The sequence below is a fragment of the Hippocampus guttulatus genome, chromosome 1 (genome assembly GCF_054856545.1).
Source record: "Hippocampus guttulatus isolate MCC_2025c chromosome 1, RoL_Hgut_1.0, whole genome shotgun sequence".
NCBI classification, from domain to species: domain Eukaryota; kingdom Metazoa; phylum Chordata; class Actinopteri; order Syngnathiformes; family Syngnathidae; genus Hippocampus; species Hippocampus guttulatus.
Genome location: NC_141261.1, coordinates 8,474,600 through 8,495,309, shown reverse-complemented (window position 1 = coordinate 8,495,309; position 20,710 = coordinate 8,474,600). Strand labels below are relative to the sequence as shown.

Here is a 20,710-nt window from a genome sequence, read left to right as displayed (position 1 = left end):
GTGCTGCTGAGTGAGAGGTTCATTTGTATTCTCTGTGAGTGCATGTGTGTGTTTGTGCGTGCTGGATGATGGAGTGTGTGTGGGGGCGGGGCGTTGTTGGTCTCGGCCACGCCTCTCTCTCTTATACTCCCAACCTCCATCGATGCTGCAGCATCAACGCTGATGTCTTCTTAAGGGCAGGACCAGATTTTGCGCAGGGGGATGCTCTGCAGCTTCACACCAACCACTTTGGAAATACCCTGCTCCCAAGAACGTACGCACACACACACACACACACACACTGTAAAAGTAGACTAGCAATTGACTCCCCGTAAGCATTCAGCATCAGTACAACATCCCATCATCTGCTTTGCTCTCTCTCTTTCCTCTCTCTCTCTCTCTTTTTCTCCATCCGCGCTGACAACCTCCGCAGATCTGACTCATTCGGTTCTCCTTTTTGCCCGTCCCCAAACAAGTGGAAGCACAGAAACTGGCAGCATGTCCTCCAACGTGTCCTCCGGGGCAGCCAAAAGCAAGCCCCTTTCCCCCTTCAGGAAGCGCGGAAGCCTGCAGTACACAGCCAGTACGGGTGAGTGGCGGGGAATGCTTGGAATATCGGAGGCGCTTCTATGACCGAGTGCTTTACTATTTTGTGTAGTTTTAGTCGAGCCACTGTGACGGTGAACCACTTTTAAATATGTGCATAACCTGTTGATTGGCTGCACGGCAAGTCAGCAAGACTGCAGCTCTTGTTTGCCGGTAATTTTACTCAACTGTGTTCAACACAGTGACGCCGCACGCATACATCTCTTTCCGATTGCATGTATACTGCAATTACATATGTTTTAAAGAGCCTCTCCTTTGTGTGGTTTTCGTTGATTGATTTCCCATTCTAGTTGTTATTTAGCAGCGGGATGTTACTAATTGTATATCGACTCTTATAGTGATAAGTGCTGATGATGTGAACTCTGCTGCAAGGCAGTGGCATGTGTCCTGCAGAGAGATCTGCACAGGACTTGATCCCCAGCATGAATGAGTGGATTATCCTCCTGTGTGATGTATACTGCACACACTGATGCAAACTGCGCTGCAGTACGCCCGTTTCATGTACCCCCAAATGATTTTGCTCGTTTAAGGGGTCCTCGTCCTGTTTTGCAACATGCTTCCCTCCACCCCCACTCGCTTGCTTGACATATTAATTCATGGTTGAATTACAAATGACGATTTCCTAATGAAGGATGGGTAAGACCTCATACTTGGGTTAGATCAATTAGTTTAATGATTAGCTTCAATAATTCAGCAACAGCTCTGAATTTGATGCAGCGTAGTTTGCATCAGCGCGACCACAATAAAAAAACACGAAATACCGTATACCTCTCTGACAGCGTCAGTCAAGACTGAGCATTGTAACTGTTGTCAAGTCACCAGTTTTCACACGGCTCTTGCGCTGGATCTTCTTTTACTGTGCGAGTTGTCTTGATCATGCAGCTGGTCCGTGTAATATGAACAAAAGATTGCTGTGAAGATTTCTTTCCCATGTTTCATGACACATGACAAAGTGTGCTTTTGTTATTTAGCCAACAGACAGTGCAGCAGCAGCCGATCTTATTCCTTTGCCATTCATTTTTGTTGTTTCTGTCATTTCTCTCATTTTGCAAAAGCTACATTGAGATTGGTCGAATATGATTATGCAGAGCTGATACCAATAGCTAAGTTTTACACTATTCAAAGCTGTTTGAGAGCATATTGTGTATCATACAACCAATTCGTTTTCCATTTTGCAGAGGTGTAGCAAAATTGTGGTACGGTATGCTAGTGGTTAGCCCATACGCCTCACAGTTCCGAAGTCTGGGGTTTGAATCCCGGCTGAGGCCTTCCTGTGCCCTGCTTCTCGCTAGCTTGCACTCATTTGTGTGCCGTTCTGGGAATGCCAAATAAATCCCTGCTCCAGCTCACCACCAACCCTAATAATGAGAAAGCCAGGCTTTGTGCAGGGCGAGCAACGCTCATTTGTGCCATTCCGGGAATGCCAAATAAATCAATTTTCGGGTTGAAGCAAGCGAGCCAGAAACTGTCTTGACTTACCCCTTTTAACAATGTCCAGTTTTTCTTGAAAAGTAAACCTTGAAAATTTATGTTTTTAATAATGTCCAACCTTTGTACTCCTCTGTACGTTACCCTTTGGTGCACATCACAAGACTATTTCGCTCAACTAATCATAGAACAGAAAAATGCTGATATTACTCTGAGCCTGCATGAAGACCAAGAATGCTGAATCTGAAACCTGTTTGGTTTAAAAAAAAAAAAACCTGGCATTTCCAATGATGAGTACGTGTCACTAGGCAGGACTCCTGGATCTGATGCCTTGGTATGGCAACACATAGGAGATGAAACTTGATTGCACAATAAATAAATAAATACGTATCTGTTGTGCCTCACAGACTTCAGAAGCTCAAACTGAGGGTTGCTGTTAGTTAGCTGTCAGGGTAGCTGGCTTGCTAGCTAGCGAGCTCGCTAGCTAGCTAGCTATATAGATAGATAGACAGCCAAAATAAGAAAAACGCTATATATTGTATCTTAAATAAGCAAACTATTCCGCTTATTAATATAAGTGCACTCTGGCAAAGGAAAATACTGTAATTGTTGCTCGGCATAAGCTTAATGATAGCTCTTTGAACCCGTTACACTTTGCCCACATCTTGCTCACACCGCCTGTCATCACCTCATGCCCACGCATGTCAGGGGTCTGTTGCCAGAACACGGCTTCCAATTACAGCAAGGAAACAAATGAATAATACATCCCTGTCACTCCCTCCTGTGACACAACCTGCATGAGTAATAGGTCATATCTTGTGATCAATGATCGACTGGGTGTTGGGTCACCCGCCCACCATCATCTTGGCCGACACACCCTCATCACGACAGCCTTCAGTCTGTCTGCGCTACAGTCTACCTGCCGTCGATGTTTAGCCTCTGCGTGTGCAGTTGCTCCTGAGAACCGTCGGTTGCATTCGACGTCTCATGGACTGAGGACCTTCTGGCGCTCACGTCTAGTGCCTGTGCATTTGTGTGTGTGTGTGTGTGCATTTGTGTATGGGTGTGTAGGTGTAAAAAATGCCATAGACTTGTGGCTGTTGGCAACAAGTCCCCTCACCCTGCAGAAAGACACAGTTTTGGGTCATAAAGGTACAGTTGACGACTGTCACTAAAAACCTAACGAGTGGGTTTTTAAATCATTGAATCGGTCATGACCTCACATCAAGTACTTGACTTTGTAGATGTGAGAATGTCATTTAATTATTTGCAGTGTACTGAATGCACAAGCAGAATAATTTGTATTTGATTTGATTGATTGATTGATTGATTGATTGATTGATTGATTGATTGATTGATTGATTGATTGATTGATTGATTGATTGATTGATTGACTGAAACAGTGTCAGCCATAGTAGAACAGTTAAAACAGAATTTTACAGGAAAATGTAAGGTGAAGCTGCAGGTGCTCAAGCCTACGCCCTTTTTTACTGGACTAACCAAGTTCAACAAAGAAAATCCTCCAAGTGCCAACACAAATTTTATTACCTCAGAGTGCAATTAATTATTCTTCTAGCTCTTTTCTGTGACTTAAAAAAGGAAAAAAAAGTATTTGTTTTATATGTATTGCCTGAAATCTCAGCACCGTTATGTAATATATGTAAATGATATTGATGTATAAATTAAATATAATGGTTTGGTATTCAGGACATGATTAGTTTTATAAAGAATAGCCATCTAACTTCTCATTCTCACCTTGGACTGTTTGCAGACAATGGCGGGGCACAAATAGACAAACAACCATTCACACCGTCATTGATGGGGACTAAATGAAGCTACCCGCATCAAAGTTAGGCAAGTGTAAGATTGCGATATGAATAGCAACAGAAGTAGTACTACTGTAGTACCGTAGTATTCATAGCATGAAGGTGCCGCATCTGACCACCAGGGGGAGCCCTGTGAATGAAAGGTACTGTGACAAACCGCCCTCTCAAGGGCAACATGGGTTTTTTTTTTTAGTCGACATTTAAATCTTTTTCTTTTCATCACTCTAGCGGCTGACGTGTTTCCAATTTTTTTAATAAGTCAGCATTTGGAGCACAATCCAACCTTTTGCTGAAGGATACTCATTAACAATTATGATTATGATGATAAGCAGTTCTTACTTAGAATGACATGGATGTTGTTATTGAGAGGAAGCATGGGGACTCGTTTTTAGCACATCTGCCTTACTGTTCTGAGCTGGGCTGTCGTTAAGTCCACCTTTATCAAGTCCGAGTCAGGTCCGTGTCACATTGGTCTGAGTCCCGAGTATGACCCCTCTGTTGGCTGACATGACTGAAAAAAAAAAAGACTGCGCGATTTGGGACATTCATTTTCAGGAATTGAAACATGGTTGGACTCCATTGAGCTGATAAAAATATTTTGTGAGTCCACTGGCCAAGTCTGAAACAAGTCCAAGTTAAATGCTACGGAATCTGAGACAACAGCAACAACAAAGAAAAGTCTAGTAGGGACTAAGACTTGAGTACTGCAACCCTTGTTCTGAGTGTCAGGGTTTGAATCACGGCCTTGTGTGGGTTTTTCTCTCGGTACTCCGACTTCCTCCAACATTCCGAAAACATGTAAAACAGAAAATGGATGGATATTTATAATATTATGATACAGTGTGTGTAGCTTTTGTATCTGGAAGGAATAACATGTTACCAGATATGGTACCGGATTGGAAAGGACTGCACCAATCATGACTCTAATTCCTTGTATCATCCTCAAAAATGAAGAACTGATTAATTAATAATAATGATAATTTAATTGTCACCTGTGTAATAGCTTCTGAAGTTGCCCAGAGTCAAAAGAATTTTGAACCTAAAAGAGTGAGTCTAATTTCTTTGGAGGGGTGAAATATGCTGTAAAAAAATTTAATGACTAGCATATTATTTTTAATGTGATTCTATTTAAACGATAAAAGTTTTCTAAGTAGCACAATGATCAAACAAAACAAAGTCATCAGGAAAATAATGAGATGGGCCATGTACAGTCATCTTTCATATTTCCCTAAAATGTTACCAATTCTGCAATTCTATGTGAAGGACTTTATTTTCCTCTTTTTTTTTTTTTTTTTTTGCTCGATTTATACAAATCAAGCACAAAGTATGATACTAGGGCTAGGAAACGTTCACAGTGAAGTTCAAGAAAAGTAGAGTTGACATATTGCGAAATAAAAGATAAGAAAGGCAGCACAAACAGCAGACGCATGCTGAAGGGGCCTCTTAATACAATACATGGAATGGGCATAGAAAGGTTGTTCCCACCAAAGCGTTCTTGAAAATGGTATAAATTTGAATTTTTAAAAAATGAGTGGTGGTGAAACCACTTTAATTAATCACACAATCAATTTGGAATAACTTAATCTCAACACATTGTAATAATTGAGTACAAATAAAAAATATATGACCAAAAAAACTCCATAATCATCCAGCTCCCCTCTACCCCCAAAGCATCATTTTAATATTATGTGCCAGTGTGGTCCTATTGCTCCTTCATGATGTTCTGACATGGGTTGTGTTTAATTTTATTTATAGAATAAACAAGCTGCAGACTCCAAAAGGACTCGGTGCCAGACTTCGGACGGCTGTGGCCTAGATACATTTTTGCAGCCATTGTTATCGAGTGCAAATTTACCTTGCATTCAGGCAGACTATGACTGTCAACCGATGTGTAATTTCCAGGGTTTCACAATGATTGGTTAGTACTGTAGGGTGGGTGTGTCCAAACAATGGCCTGAGGGGCCATTTGCGGCCCATCTTTCATTTTTCAGTGGCCCACAACATGGAGGGGGAAAAAAACCCAAAAAATGACATTTGACATGGGCTGGATGGTTAGTTATAAAAAAGGTGATGATGGGCAGAGTGAGAAGGGAGGGTGTACTGTCGAAACTTTCTCTATATTCGAAGATCAATACAATAAATAAATCATTTATGATTTTTAAAAAAACACATTTTACCTTAAAAAAAAATCTTTAGTGAATAATTCAGTCATTCATTCATTCGTCTTCCGAACCGCTTGATCCTCACTAGGGTCGCGCGGGGTGCTGGAGCCTATCCCAGCTGTCTCCGGGCAGTAGGCGGGGGACACCCTGAATCGGTTGCCAGCCAATCGCAGGACACTGTAGTGAATAAAGATACTTCAATTTTAGAGGCAACAATAGATTCTTCCACTTTGTGCTCTATGGATGATTTATGAAGACATCACGTTAATGATCCTCAGGTAACCAAAAAATGATCACTTTAACTCCTGTTTTTTTTTTGTTTGTTTTTTTTTTCTAGTTCTGAATGTGGAGATGGGATTTGGCTGCTTTTAACTGCAGCACTGGATTTATGCTGTGAGATAAAGGGCTGTTTGCCACCCAAAAAACTTGGAAAACTCCTCAACTATTTGCCTTTACACATTTAATGGAAAGCTGATGAAATGAAGACAATGCAAACAATATAGAATTGCTTTCTTGACTAACTAGCATATTTCAAAAAGTTGAAGAATTTTCCAATGGCACGTCGATCATTCCATTTTTGTCTATTAGGCCCTGAAACAAAAAAGTTAGTGTAGAATGTTTCATCCCAAATGCACATAAAGGAGAGTCTGCTCCTCAAATCATAATGGGGGTCAAAGTGCTGCCTCTTTAATTTCATCCTCATGAGAATAAACCGACATTCATTTTTTTGGGACAGTCCTCATTCTCTCGGTTAGACGATTAAAAATAAATAAAAAAATTAATGATGATGTAGCTCCTTCTGATTCCTAAAAACAGACTCCGCCAACATCTGGAATGCCTGACGTCTTTTAGCAGAAAGGGGGGAGAGGAGCAGGGAGGAGAGGAGTCTGGAGCTATGTTGAGGTGGGAGCTCGGGGCTGATTATGCTTTTCGGCTGCACTATGAATTTGCCACATCCACCGGTGATACATGCAGTCTACCACCACCACCCCCTCCTCTGAGCTCTCCCGTGGTACATTCCAATGAGATGTCAGAGGCGTTTAAATGAGAAAGATCAGCTCCAAAGGCAGCTAGTGCAGCGACAGCTGGCCTGAACCAGGAAGGGGGCATGTGAGGGGGAGTTCATGGATCTGCTGGACCACTTCTTTGTATGTATGACAAGGACAGAGCAAGAAAGAAGAATGCAGATGAATGTGTATGTGTGTTTTATCCCCTGAGTGTGTCTCTTGCCACCCCCCCCCCACTCCCCTGTTGTGTCGAAGTCATTTTAAAAAAGGAAGGAGGATGGCATCCTTGGCCATTTGGCAGGCATGTTCCATCTCTCCCTCTATTTCTCTCCCACATTTCTCCTTTTTCTGGGGCCCCGTCTATGTGCTGGTCAACGGGCTCTTAAAAGGCAGGTTTGCGCCACTAGATTGCCTTATCCTGCCAAAGCACAAATCCTGCTCTCCTCTTGATACCTGCCCCTCTTTCCACTCTCAACGATGCTCTCCCCTTGCCTGTCCCTTGGCAGCGGTGCCATTTTTAGCACACCGGGGAGTATGTGTGTGGATTGAATGTGAGTTAACCCCCCCCCCAAAAAAATAACTTGCTGCTACAGAAGGGTCAACATGGTTGTTGAATTTATGAATTGTAAACATGACTTGGATGCATTTAAAGAGAAGTTTTCCACCACAATCTACAATGCTGATGTGCACAGCACATGACTTCAGAGTGCGAGATGCTTTTTAAAAGGGAAAAAGCAATACTCTCTGCTTTGTTATCACACCGCATTGAGGGGTTGTAGGTTTGGGGGGGGGGGGGGGGTTGTGTGTGCTTCTTGGCTTTTTTTATGCATTGGTTCATCGAGGGCACTTAATCCTTTCAGGGACACTGGTTACTACAGTGGACAGCTTGTCAGGTTAACGGCTTACAGGATGCACGAAAGGGTTAATATATGCATCAGATTGTCATCGCTTGTTGTACGTGCTTGCTTGACAGCTCTCACACAAGACCGATGACGTGTGTATGCACATTTGAGTCTTAGGAATCCCGTGTGGACTAAATCTTGATCCTGCACAGACAAGTCCACTCCATTGTATTTTGTGGCATTTTTTTAATATCAGCAACAATCCCATGTTCGAATTAACATTATATATTTAATAGAGAGCAGTGGCAACACTGCCAGGTCGACGAAGTGGAAACAGATGTGTCCAGATATTTGTTATTTTGGTGTCATTTTCGAGTGTTTGTCATCCAGGATGAGGCTGATGAATTCTGTCAAGCAACAAGTGTCTGTTTTTTTTGCATAAGCCCCCCGTGAGTCTTAGCACAAAAGCCTCCGCAACTCGAAATCAAATTTTAAAAGTCAGGAAAAGCCGACTAGAATATTTAAAATGGATTGAGGGTTAATCAAAGGCACTTTAATCGGTGGCAGATGTGTGTTGATTCCTATTTAAAATGAGTTTGAATGCAACCCACATTCCCCAATTTTCGTAGCGTGAGCCCGGGGACATGGTGGCCATCCATTGGGAATTTCACGAGATATTCCCAAACGGCCGTTCTACTTCAAGAATTTATATTGATATTTTTAAAGCACAAAAACCTTTCAACAGGGGTGTGAAGACTTTTCTGATATCCCTTGTACTTAACCTCAATTATCAAGATGCACCTGCACATTGTGCACTCTGTAATGCTTTGTATTGGACTGCCCGCTGCATTTGTTGAACTATTCATGCAGCGGCCGTCTTTTTGACCTCAGTTCCAGACTCACTGGAGATTAGTGGAAAATGATATGTTCATTCTTTTTAGGCACCTTAACCTCAAGGTTGTTTGTTTGCTGTCTGATTCACCTCCCCACCCCATTGTTTCTGTCTTTTCTTCTGACTCATTTAGATCAATAATAGCCCCATTGATGAATACATTTTGCGGTATCATAAAGTAAGGTTCTCTGGTTGTGAGGGGCTGAGATATTATGTAACCATAGATGCGTTTGGTCCAAATATAGCAGCCATTAGGGGATTAGCTGCGGGTCCGTTCGGCTCGGCTTCACCGCAGCCCGGCTTGGATGTCTTTGCCGCTAGTCACATGCCGCCCTCGACAACAATGTCCTGTGTTATGAGGGAGAACTGATATGGCCTCAAGTGACGGGCGGCACAGATGATGTCTTGGCAGACCATTGCTGTACAGAGCACAGGAACATCTGTGGCTTTGTGGCTCGGGTTGAGGCACCACAGCGGTCATCTACATTATTGTGGATGGCACTACATTTTTTTTCAACCTATACTATTTGATTTGCGGAAAACTCACCTAGTTGCTGATTTTTTGGGGTGTATAAAAGTTGTGTTTTGACGCCATCTTGTGAAATGTTGGTGTCCATGAAGTACATTGAAGTGAGCGCAGGAGGTAATAGAAATTAAATTGTTGACTGTTCAGGTGCCCTTGGGCAAATCAAGGAAACTAAAGGGTCTAATGATAGCGACCACATTTTCTCCCCAAACTCCTCCCACATGGTTGCATTGTCTTTATAGCAGACCACAAATGGCTCCTGGCCAAAGGATTACTGAGGTAGTAAGAATGATGGTTAAATAGCAAAGATGATGCAAATGATTCGTGTTTGCTTTCCCAGGCAAACTTGTCCTACATGTTAAGTTGGCTGTGTTGAGAAAGCAGAAGGTGCCGCACGACGCAAGTTGCTGTGAGTCTGTCGTCTCCTTCTGCCTTGGCTTCTTTTTTTTTTTCAACTCAGCCTTTTTAAGAAGTGTTTGCATGCATCACACTGAGAGTTGTGTCCAAACCTTGTCGGCTTTCTTGAACTGCCATCTTTCATCCAAAACTCTTTTGAGTTTGCCATTCAAAAGACCAACTTGGGTATGACTTTCCAAATCATTTTACCACAGTCGAGAATCAAGGGATCAATCATTGAATGAAAGGTAGATGGACGGACAGACACGTTAAATTCTTACTGAGATGGAACATTTACTTCTTTCTTCCCTAGTCGACCTCCGCGGTGCCCGCCACCTCCTCACTCCCCAGCATTCCTTGCCTGGGATCCCCGTTGCCTTAAAACAGTCCGTAGATCTGCGCACATCCATGGACGGCAAGTACAAGGAAATTGCCGAGGTCGGTTCTCTGCGGTGCCTTTGACTTTTGAATGAAGTTGTATATGCGGCATGACAGTTGTACCTGTGCATGTGTACCTGTGAAGGAACTGTTCTCACGCAGCCTGGCAGATAGTGAGATGCGGAGTGCTCCTTATGAATTCCCAGAGGACAGCCCCATTGAACAGCTTGAGGAGAGACGCCAACGCCTGGAGCGGCAAATCAGCCAGGATGTCAAGTAAGTGGGGAAAAAAACAAAACAAGGCACGTTCAATCTACATGCAGTGATGAACAGGCCCTTTTGCATCCCCTGCATAATAAGGGGCCAACTACATTAGATAGCTTAAGCAAAACATTTTTGCAATTTAAACATCTTTCTATAACATTTCCAACCACTGTGTCAAGCAAAACAGTGTGCCATCATCGACGAGAGTTACACCAAAATATTACCACGGTGGTAACAAATTTCCCATTCATTCAAGAGCTGCTATGAACCACAGCTCACACCGAGTCACTCCACACATGGACTGCCTCACTTGAGACTAAATTCAATCTTCTATTTTTCCCTCCTGCCTTTTCATCTACACATGTTTTTTTGGAGGTCTTTTGTTGCACAATCACTACAATACTGTATTGTTTTTTTTAAATACAAATATGTGAAAAAAAACACTTGGCAAACTACAACCTGTCTAATAGAACTCTTACAGCATAGGTGTCAAACTCAAGGCCCCGGGGCCAAATCCGGCCCGCCGCGTCATTTGATGTGGCCCTCGAAAGCAAATCATGGGTGTCAACTTATATGATCCTTGCTAAAGTGTGCACCAAAATGTTAAATTGTCTTGTGTAATAAATAAATAAGAAATGAGATTTTGCAATAATTTTGTGATCCTGTTTGTCATACACTCACTTGAACAATAATTGAACAAACTATTATAGTTGACTGATTTCAAAACGAATAATCCGATAATTCGTTGTGCACAAATAATAATGCAATGAGACAATTAAAAGTGTTTGTCGTTTCAACCATCACAGAACGGCCATCAGAGGGAAGACGTAACTCCGAAGTGGCCCGGGACAAAAATGAGTCTGACAACCCTGTTTTATAGTGTCAGAAGTAATAGTGTGCATTATTATCCTTATTGCCTGAAAACTCACTTATATTATTTGGCATTCATGAATATAATGACTCAGCATGATTCAGATTTGTTCTTGGTTTTGCTGTTCGGTGCTTTCTACCGTCTTTGTTACCGATTTGTTGCTTTACTGTTGTATATGTTAGTTGTTCCATGTACAGCACTTTGTATGCAGCGATGGCTGTTTGAAAGTGCTCTATAAATACAGTTGAGTTGAGTTATTGGTGTACCTAATGAAGTGTCTGGTGTGTGTGTGTATATACTGTGACCAGCGTGAGCTCAGCCTCTCTGTCCACAGGTTTGAACCAGACATCTTGCTGAGAGCCAAACAGGAGTTTATGAAAACAGACAGTGCCACAGATCTCGAGTGAGTGCCTGGCAATTATCCGCTCAATTACCTAATCTATTTGCCTGAGCAGGAAAAAAAAACAAATGGGATATTTTCTGTCAGATACATGAAGCAGCAGAGCCAAGCGCCAAACCTGCTGGAGAGAGAGCTGCTCCCAGAAAGAGAGTACCAGCGAGTCACGATCTCTGGAGAGGAGAAATGCGGCGTACATCAAACAATTCATTTCCAAATGTCTTACTAAACACATTTTATTTTATGCTTCGTTTCTTCCTCATCATCTCTTGTTCCGTTGCGTCCCAATCCAGGTTCCATTCACGGACTTGCTGGATGCTGCAAAGTGTGTGGTGAAAGCCCTGTTCATAAGACAGAAGTATATGGGCCTATCACTGCAGAGCTTCTGCAGGACCACCGCCCGATACCTGCAAGAGTTAAGCGAGCAACCCCTCGACCTGACTATCTATGAGGAGGAATTCCAAGAGGCGACGGAGGCCACTGTCACAGCCGGTACGTTTTTCATTACATAGAGAGGTACTGCGCCTTGACCCAAAGGTTTTTGGAGTTATGAGCCGTTGCTGAGTTATTTTATTTCTCTTTGTGTTGTAAGCCACAATGTAAGCTTTGCGCGAGCTTCAGATATACCGGCGCTCTAGTCAAGTCGAAAAAATGGAGCAATTAAGGTGGAAACTCTGTGCTTCTGTTGGGGAAGTCTTGGCATCTATTGTATATGCTCAGTTGTGCTTTCTGTCACACAGCGTAAACGTCATTCGTTCTGTGTGTGGCATCTATCAGGTGTCTTTATTGTTTTGGCTATTCATTATCATTCATTTTCTGTAGGTGAAACTACAAGTTCTTCTCTGTAAAATCTATTTTGTGCATATTTTTGGGGGCACCCGAAACCGATTCATTTGATTTACAATATTCCCAATGAGAAATCTTGTTTTCATACGATTCGGTTTAAGTCAGACATTTTGGAATAGATTGATCACACGACCGAGGTTCCACCTCATTTTAAAAAATGCTATTTAAGGAGTATATCACAACTATTACTTCATTCTGGCAAAAAAAAAAAAAGTGGACAAGCCAGTGCTAATAATAACATAACAGGGGTAAATGAAATTCACTTTTTTTTTTTTTTTTTTTTACAATTCATTGCTCATCGTCACAGCCATATTCCTGATATGTCTCCAGCAGGGGCGGTTCTGGATCAATTTCACTGAGGGGGCCGGGCTGGGGCCAGGGGTTTTGATGGGGGGGGGGGGGGGGGGCACATTCAACCCAGGGCTAAAAAGACAGATTCGAAATCTTATTTGACTTTTTATTTCTTCAGACTTGGGTGTCTTGAAAGGCGCTTATAAATAAAATGTATTATTATTATTATTATTATTAGGAGGGCTAAAATGTCTGCAAGCGTAACAATACGTCTGTTGAGAATATTCAAGCCAGGGGATGATATGGTACCAGCCTGCCGGGGACAAAAATTGCAAATACACTGAAGCTGATGTTTTACATGCATATAATTATCCAAATTTTAAAAGGCAATGTCTTATATATTGATCCTGTTAAATAAAAATTAAAATAAAAAGGGAGACTAAAAAAGTTACACACACACACACACACACACACGCACACACAAACACGCGCATACACACACAGACACGCACACTCACACACACACAGACACGCACACACGCACACGCGCACACGCGCACACACGCAAATAGCACTCGTGTCGTGGTAATTTCCTTCTCTGCGGACTGCTTCTCATTTTCCCGCTCATTTTTAAATGCCGCAGCGCACTAAAGGGTCCGACTAGAATGTTAAATCACGCGCTTTGGTTCCACCTTTCGCGTCGGCGACTCGGCACGACTGCGTAATCTGCGCTCGGAGGGGGGGCCACAGGGGGGGCCAGAATCGGTGCTACAGGGGCACTGGCCCCCGTTGGCCCCCCCCCAGAACCGCCACTGGTCTCCAGATCTTCACAGAGCACATAAAACCAGCACTTTACTATCATCCTGCACATTACTCCCACATTAAACACGAAACCACCATCCATCTGTTTCACGCCTCTGAGCAGGCCACCCAGCGTGCAGGCCTTCCTTACGCTGAGAGATGAGTCGCGTGTTTGTTTCCACCTCCCTCAAAACCTGCCACTTGCTGTGACATTTTGTCCTCCTTCAGATGCCACAGTGCACCCACCTGTTTCTGGAACGCACCCCTATAAAAACAAGGACCCAACCTGCATGCCCCCTGACATGCGCTACGGCTGCAAGATGGTGAATGGCGTCATGCACGTGTACACATCAACGGAGACGATGGACAAGTGAGTTTTGGGTGTAGTTCTTTAGTCCAGGAGGGTGACGTGTGAGCCCAAAACTTGTGCAAAACCAGTTTGAAATGATAATAAACCTTCCTGCGGTGTGGTATGAATGAATAGAGAGTTCATTCAGCCTTTTGTTCACAGGAGAGTATGTCCAGTTGTAAATCGTCCCACGTCCCATAATTCTCTTTGAGAAAGTTTACAAAAATCTTTGATTTTTTTTAAATTTCTTTTTTTTTTGCCATTCCACTCTTATGCTTGCATTTTGCTTGCAGGAGCACAGAGCTGGAGTTGCCATATCCGGACCTGCAGGACTACATCGCTGACATGAACGTCATGATGGCCCTAATCATCAATGGACCAGTGTACTTTTATCTTCCTATCTTCAACACATTACCTTTTCCGCCCTTTTTTTTTGGTCCCTTTTCTTCAATTGTATATTACTGTTAATTCACCAAGACATGTTGTATACCACAGGTGTCAAAGTCAAGGCTCGGGGGCCAGATCTGGCCCACCACATCATTTTATGTGGCCTGCAAAAGCAAATCAAGCATGTCAAGTTTCATGATACTTGCTAAAGTCTGAACCAAATTTGAAAATTTCCACAATAACAGTCATTATTCTTGACTACAGATTTTAAAGCTAGTTATTCATCAATTTGTGGTGCGCTGTGTATGTAATCTGTGGAGGTGATTAAACATTTACATGGCATCCCAAAATTCAAAAAGTCAAACAGTAACTACAATGTGGCCCGCGACAAAAATGAGTTTGTCACCCCTCTTGTATATCATACTGGTCCTCCGTCTGAACTATGCATCAATCTACATTGTATACTGGATTTGCTATTCTGGGTTACGGGAAACTGCAGCCTGTCCCAGTTGACTTCAGGCGAAAGGAAAGACCGTTCCTTTGACTGGTTGCCAGCCAATTACCGGACCCAGTTTGAGTCATATACTAATAAATTAGAAATGGATGACCACAGATGACAATTAATTATGTATTTTGATGATGGGCCAGGGCGGCCTCGCGGTCCAGTGGTTAGCAGGTCGACCTCACAGTGCAGAGGTTCTGGGTTCGATCCCGGCTCCAGTCTCCCTGTGTGGAGTTTGCATGTTGTCCCCAGGCCTGCGTGGGTTTTCTTTGGGTACTCCAGTTTCCTCCCACATTCCAAAAACATGCATGGCAGGTTAATAGAACACTTGAAATTGTCCTTCGGTGTGAGTGTGAGCGGGGTTGGTTGTTCGTCTTTGTGTGCCCTGCGATTGGCTGGCGACCGGTCAGAGTATCCCCCGTCTACTACCCGAAGACAGCTGGGATAGGCTCCAGCACCCCCTGCGACACTTGTGAGGATAAAGCGGATCGGAAAATGGATGGATGAATGGATTATGGACCACAAAAATTAGTCAACAAAGCAATCAGATTCTCACAAAGCTGTAAACTACTGTTGACTTATAATTGATTTATAAGGGGAAAAATGCATATTTTAATTAAAATTAATGAGAGAAAGGCCATTTTTGGTCCATGTTGAGATCTTAATACTATTTAAACATAATCCTATAATAATAATAATAATAATAATAATAAAGGAAAATCACTGGGCTCCCCCTGGTGGTACAGAATAAGGATCAGAACTTCTTCCAATATTTCACCACAGGAAGTCCTTCTGCTACCGTCGCCTGCAGTATCTAAGCTCCAAGTTCCAGATGCACATCCTCTTGAATGAAATGAAAGAATTGGCAGCGCAGAAACAAGTCCCGCATCGAGACTTCTACAACATCCGGAAGGTAACGACAGGATCTAATGTTGCCGAATCCTGATTTTCTGTCCATTGTGTGAATCAGCTTCCTGTTTGTGCGCGTGGCGTAGGTTGACACACATATCCACGCCTCCTCCTGCATGAACCAAAAGCACCTTTTGCGCTTTATCAAAAGAGCCATGAAGAAGTATCCTCGGGAGATCGTGCATGTGGAGAGAGGGAAAGGTCAGACGCTCATGGAGGTATTTGAGAGTATGAACCTGACGGCTTTTGACCTCAGCGTGGACACTTTGGACATGCATGCGGTAAGTTAGGAGGTGATCAGAATGTTGTGTTATGTGGAGACGGATGGACGGACGGATGGATGGATGGACTCTTGTTTCACTTTTTTCCTCCCCTTGCAGGACCGCAACACTTTCCATCGGTTTGACAAGTTCAATGCCAAATACAATCCCATTGGCGAATCCATCTTGAGAGAGATCTTCATCAAAACAGACAATCACGTCGAAGGGAAATACTTTGGTCACATTATTAAGGTGCGTTCACTCACAAGAGACTTCGAAACGATGCACCTTCAAAGGTAACCATCGGTACAAAGTCATGCTATCATTCTCAGCTGCTCTCATCCTGACCTCCCCATTTTGCTACTTTCATAAGTCCTTGTAGACTTTTATGAAAGTCACAACAAACACATTTATTTTTCAAAAATAGCCTTCAAGAACACATTTGTCCTTTTAAAAAATATATATACTGTATATATTACTGGTATAAATACACATAGCTGGATGTCGACAGTGCGTTGCGGAGCACAATATTAATTGATAAATAATAAATACAAATGTAGCTAGGCTTACTGTTAAAATGGAAAATAGAAGTGGAAATTTTACATATATTTTGATATTCAAAGCACAAACTGTATGGTTAGAAGTTCATGATTAACTACCAAGATTGCACTCAAGAGACAGATACAAAATTCCTGGCGATCATATGTTGTGCCACCGTCACTCAGGAAGTGATGGCCGACCTGGAGGAGAGCAAGTACCAGAACGTGGAGCTGAGGTTGTCCGTGTACGGACGCTCCAGAGACGAGTGGAACAAGCTTGCCAAGTGGGCCGTCAAACATCAAGTGTACTCGGACAATGTGCGCTGGCTTGTACAAATGCCCAGACTTTTGTAAGTGAAGCACAGATCTTTTCCCTCAAATCTCCAGCAAACATAAATAACCCATGGCTTTTATTTTCTTCCAAGTGATGTCTACCATAGCAAGAAGCAGCTGTCCAACTTCCAGGAGATGCTGGAGAACATTTTCCTGCCTCTTTTTGAAGTCACAATCCACCCAGGCAAACATCCTGAGCTGCACCTCTTCCTTCAGCATGTACTGTATGATGTTCACGTCAAATCATTTCATCCAATGCGCACCCTGAAAATTTTAATTGTACCGGTCCCTCTTGCAGGTTGTCGGTTTTGACAGTGTGGATGATGAGTCCAAGCCGGAGCAGCATATCTTCAACCTAGACAGCCCACTGCCGGCCAGCTGGACGGATGAGGACAATCCGCCCTACTCCTACTACCTCTACTATATGTATGCAAACATGACTGTTCTGAATCACCTGCGCAGGTATGTGGATTGTGTTGAGATCCATTGGCTTCATTCATTTCGATGTGTAGAGGAAATTGTTGGAATCAACAAAAGTCCTCTAGTTTCTATTTGTGTATGATGTTACTACAACTGTACAATGGAGATACAATATATCATATCGTAATATTACATGAGCTGGAGAAGAGGTGGGTTAAGGCATATGCACTATCAAGAGTCCTGAAATATTTGTTCAATTAATTCAGCTGGGGGGTTTTTCCTGAAGAAAAAAAAATCATATCGTCGTCAAATTTAACATTTTATAGAAAGTTAACTTAAAAAAAAAACGTTGATAACTGGTCGATTGATTTAAAAAATGAAAACATTTTTGATAAACTATTTTAAGAATAAGAAAAAGAAAACCTTTTTTTCGTCTTACAATGGAAAAAAATCCCAATTTACAGAAGCAAAGTTATGAAAGGAAGAAAGTAGTAGAACAAAAAGTATAGGAGCTGCTGTAAAGGCAGCCACTCTCGCGGCGCCATCTTGAAGTCTCGTTTTAGATAGCATCTGAACTTGGAAAAAAAGAAGCTACCCAGCTCGAATAGCTTAAAAAAAGTAACGTGGACTTTAAGCACACGTTTACATTAATCTGGAGTTTTACAGCTGTTATATCCATGAAAGGCTTGTACAAGAACACTGACTTTAGTTATTATATGTGGCCAAAATGTCGTGGGCAGTTTCAGTGTAGTGCTATTCAATTCATTCAATTGTCGACATTTTAACATGCCCCTTTGGTTGGTGGTTTGGTGGGTTAGTTGGTTGGTTGCTTTCTTGCTTGGTGAGGTTTCGTTTGCTAGCTAACTCTGCTGTCGTTTCCACTACGGTAGCACCATCTAGTGGACATACCAGCATTGACTGACTCGATGTTTCATCCAGTCGCTGTTCAGTTCAACATGAGCCAGAAATCGATGAAGGTCTCCTTGTTTTATTGCATTTCTTTTTCAAACTAGGCAGCGAGGCTTCCACAGTCTGGTACTACGTCCTCATTGTGGCGAGGCAGGTCCCATCCATCACCTGGTGTCTGGTTTCATGTTGTCAGAGAACATCTCCCACGGGCTGCTGCTTCGGAAGGTGGGACCCAAAATGCCGCAAAAAGCCTGAGGCCACAACCGCCATTACATTTGCTCAGCCAAGTGACCATCTTGATAAAGTAAATCCAAATGGAAAAGTCAAGCTGTGCTGTGTCATTAACAGATGATGCCTTATCCGTCCACAGGCTCCTGTGCTTCAATATCTGTACTATTTGGCTCAGATTGGCATCGCCATGTCTCCGCTCAGCAATAACAGTCTGTTCCTTAGCTATCATCGTAATCCTCTGCCAGAGTACCTCTCCAGAGGCCTCATGGTCTCCCTGTCCACGGACGATCCCTTGCAATTTCACTTCACTAAGGTCAGAACCAGTGTTGCCGCCGTGAGCATGAAAAATTAAATTAATTACTTTGCTGATTACTTCATTTTAAAAATCACAAAGTTATATTTCAAATTACTTTAATACTTAGGTTTCACAGTTACTGACAACCTTGCTCAGCGTAAAACAACATCTGGTTTTGCCACTTTATTGGAAGTACATTTTTACCAGTGACTTCAATACTGTAAATGGGGGCGTGGGTGGGTATTTGGCACTACTCTTTGAAATACATTACTGACGTCACTGCAAAGTTGGAGTCAATATATTTCATGTCGTACCAACCTCAAGCCCTAAGTTACCTCATTTCTGTGAGAAAAAAAATGACACAAACTTGATTGAACAATATTGAAGCCAACAGCGGTATATGTTTTGTTAAATGTTGAATGTAGACATTTTTAGTGTGTGTACTTCCTTTGTAGGAGCCCCTGATGGAGGAGTACAGCATTGCGGCTCAGGTGTGGAAGTTGAGCTCTTGTGACATGTGTGAGCTGGCCAGAAACAGCGTGCTGATGAGCGGATTCTCTCATAAGGTACCTGAGACTCTTCATGTCCATCGTAAAAAACAAACAAACCCAAATACAAAAAACCCTGTGCTCTTTGCTGTACGAGTGATATCCAGTCTGTATTGACCAAGGCTGAACAAAAATGTCACCAAAGTAATTACGTATAGTGAAACAATCTCATCTCAATTTACACAAAAAATTACATTGTGAAATGGTTGGTCGAATACAAAGCTTTGCATTGTATCGTTGTGCCATTTGAAGGAAGTGCATTTAATTGTTCTGCCTGTTAATATACATCGCTGGCATAGATAGATGAACAAAGATACATTCTTTTTTGGATGAATAAATAATCAATTAAAAGTGGATGGTGACTAACGTGCCACGGCAAGGTGATTGGGGATCACTGTGCTATACCGTTTAAACTTATTGCCGATCCGGTTTAGGTGAAGAGCTACTGGCTCGGGCCCGACTATGTCAAAGAAGGCCAAGAGAGCAACGACATCAGGCGCACTAACGTTCCGGACATCCGCGTGGCGTATCGCTATGAGACCATGTGCGAGGAGCTCAATTTGATAACGCAAGCCATTCGTACGGATGAGCTGGACACCATTGAGGAGGAAGAGAGTCTGAGCACGGCTGCCACCCAAGGAAAGCAATGAACTCTCACCGTAGATTCCCTGCATCACAACTTTGGTACACACTTGTATAAAAATAATTCAACGACTGTGGGAAATTGAGAAAGGGCACACACTGGGTTGCGTTTAGCCAGTTGTTTATTTCCATGAGTTGTTCATTGTGACGTCTCCAAATCTTTTTAGGTTATTTTTATATTATGTGTTGATGGCCATATCTTGTCAGCTTTTCTGTACTGTTGTAAACCTCGGAAGCAACATTCAAACCGTTATAGACGTGACATCTCATTGCTGTTCATTTGGTTATTATTCACTCTTCCCACTGACAGTTTGAAAGATGTCATTGATTGTCTCCAGCAACAACGCAAGCGCCTGAAGAATTCATCCGTGTTCACTTGTGCTGCTCGTGTGATGAAGCATGCTATGTCCTTATAACAGGTCAACCATTGCCAAAGCCATCAGTACATTCATTTTTGAGGAAATGAAAGTCAGTTGAGAATCTTTTGTCGTGTCATTCAATGAGTTTTGGTGTTTGTGCAAAGTACAAGTTGTATTTCAAGGGCATGCTTGTCTTCTCCCAGGGTGTTCCTGTACTGTATGTGAAATTAAAGTTAATGTTGCCTGTGTTGATCTATAAATAAATATCCACACATAAGTGTTTACTTTCTTTTTTTTAATAATGCAATTTAATTCAAAATCATGACTCCAATGCATGTCTGTACTAAAACAAACAAACAAAAAATTAGTCAGTGTGAAATTATATTGGGACATACTATAACATACAAGTAGCTGTGACAATGTGTATTCAAGTGAATTACATGCTGAGCCGACTCGCAGGTCCCAACAAGAACTTCACCTTTTACATTGTGTGTACATTTTGCAGTATGACTCAG

General features: G+C 42.4%; 1 protein-coding gene across 3 annotated transcripts; it reads left to right on the top strand.

Moving 5' to 3' along the window:
• Window positions 1-128: 128 nt before the first annotated feature.
• ampd2b (adenosine monophosphate deaminase 2b) lies at window positions 129-20,472 on the top strand. Of its 3 annotated transcripts, XM_086107668.1 has the most exons (19): window positions 129-253; window positions 413-568; window positions 9,978-10,102; window positions 10,188-10,318; window positions 11,512-11,580; window positions 11,665-11,767; window positions 11,868-12,066; window positions 13,741-13,882; window positions 14,155-14,244; window positions 15,534-15,663; window positions 15,746-15,940; window positions 16,040-16,171; window positions 16,645-16,808; window positions 16,884-17,010; window positions 17,090-17,253; window positions 18,225-18,345; window positions 18,491-18,664; window positions 19,102-19,212; window positions 19,629-20,472. In XM_086107668.1, exons 1-19 carry the CDS (start codon window positions 202-204, stop codon window positions 19,842-19,844), a joined length of 2,601 nt encoding a protein of 866 aa, XP_085963794.1. In that variant the 5' UTR covers window positions 129-201; the 3' UTR covers window positions 19,845-20,472. The 3 variants fall into 3 exon arrangements, with proteins under 3 accessions (XP_085963794.1, XP_085963810.1, XP_085963801.1); XM_086107675.1 differs by lacking the exons at window positions 129-253; window positions 413-568 and adding an exon at window positions 7,016-7,149; XM_086107684.1 differs by lacking the exons at window positions 19,102-19,212; window positions 19,629-20,472 and having other exon boundaries at window positions 18,225-18,424; window positions 18,491-18,640.
• The last annotated feature ends 238 nt before the right edge of the window (window positions 20,473-20,710 follow it).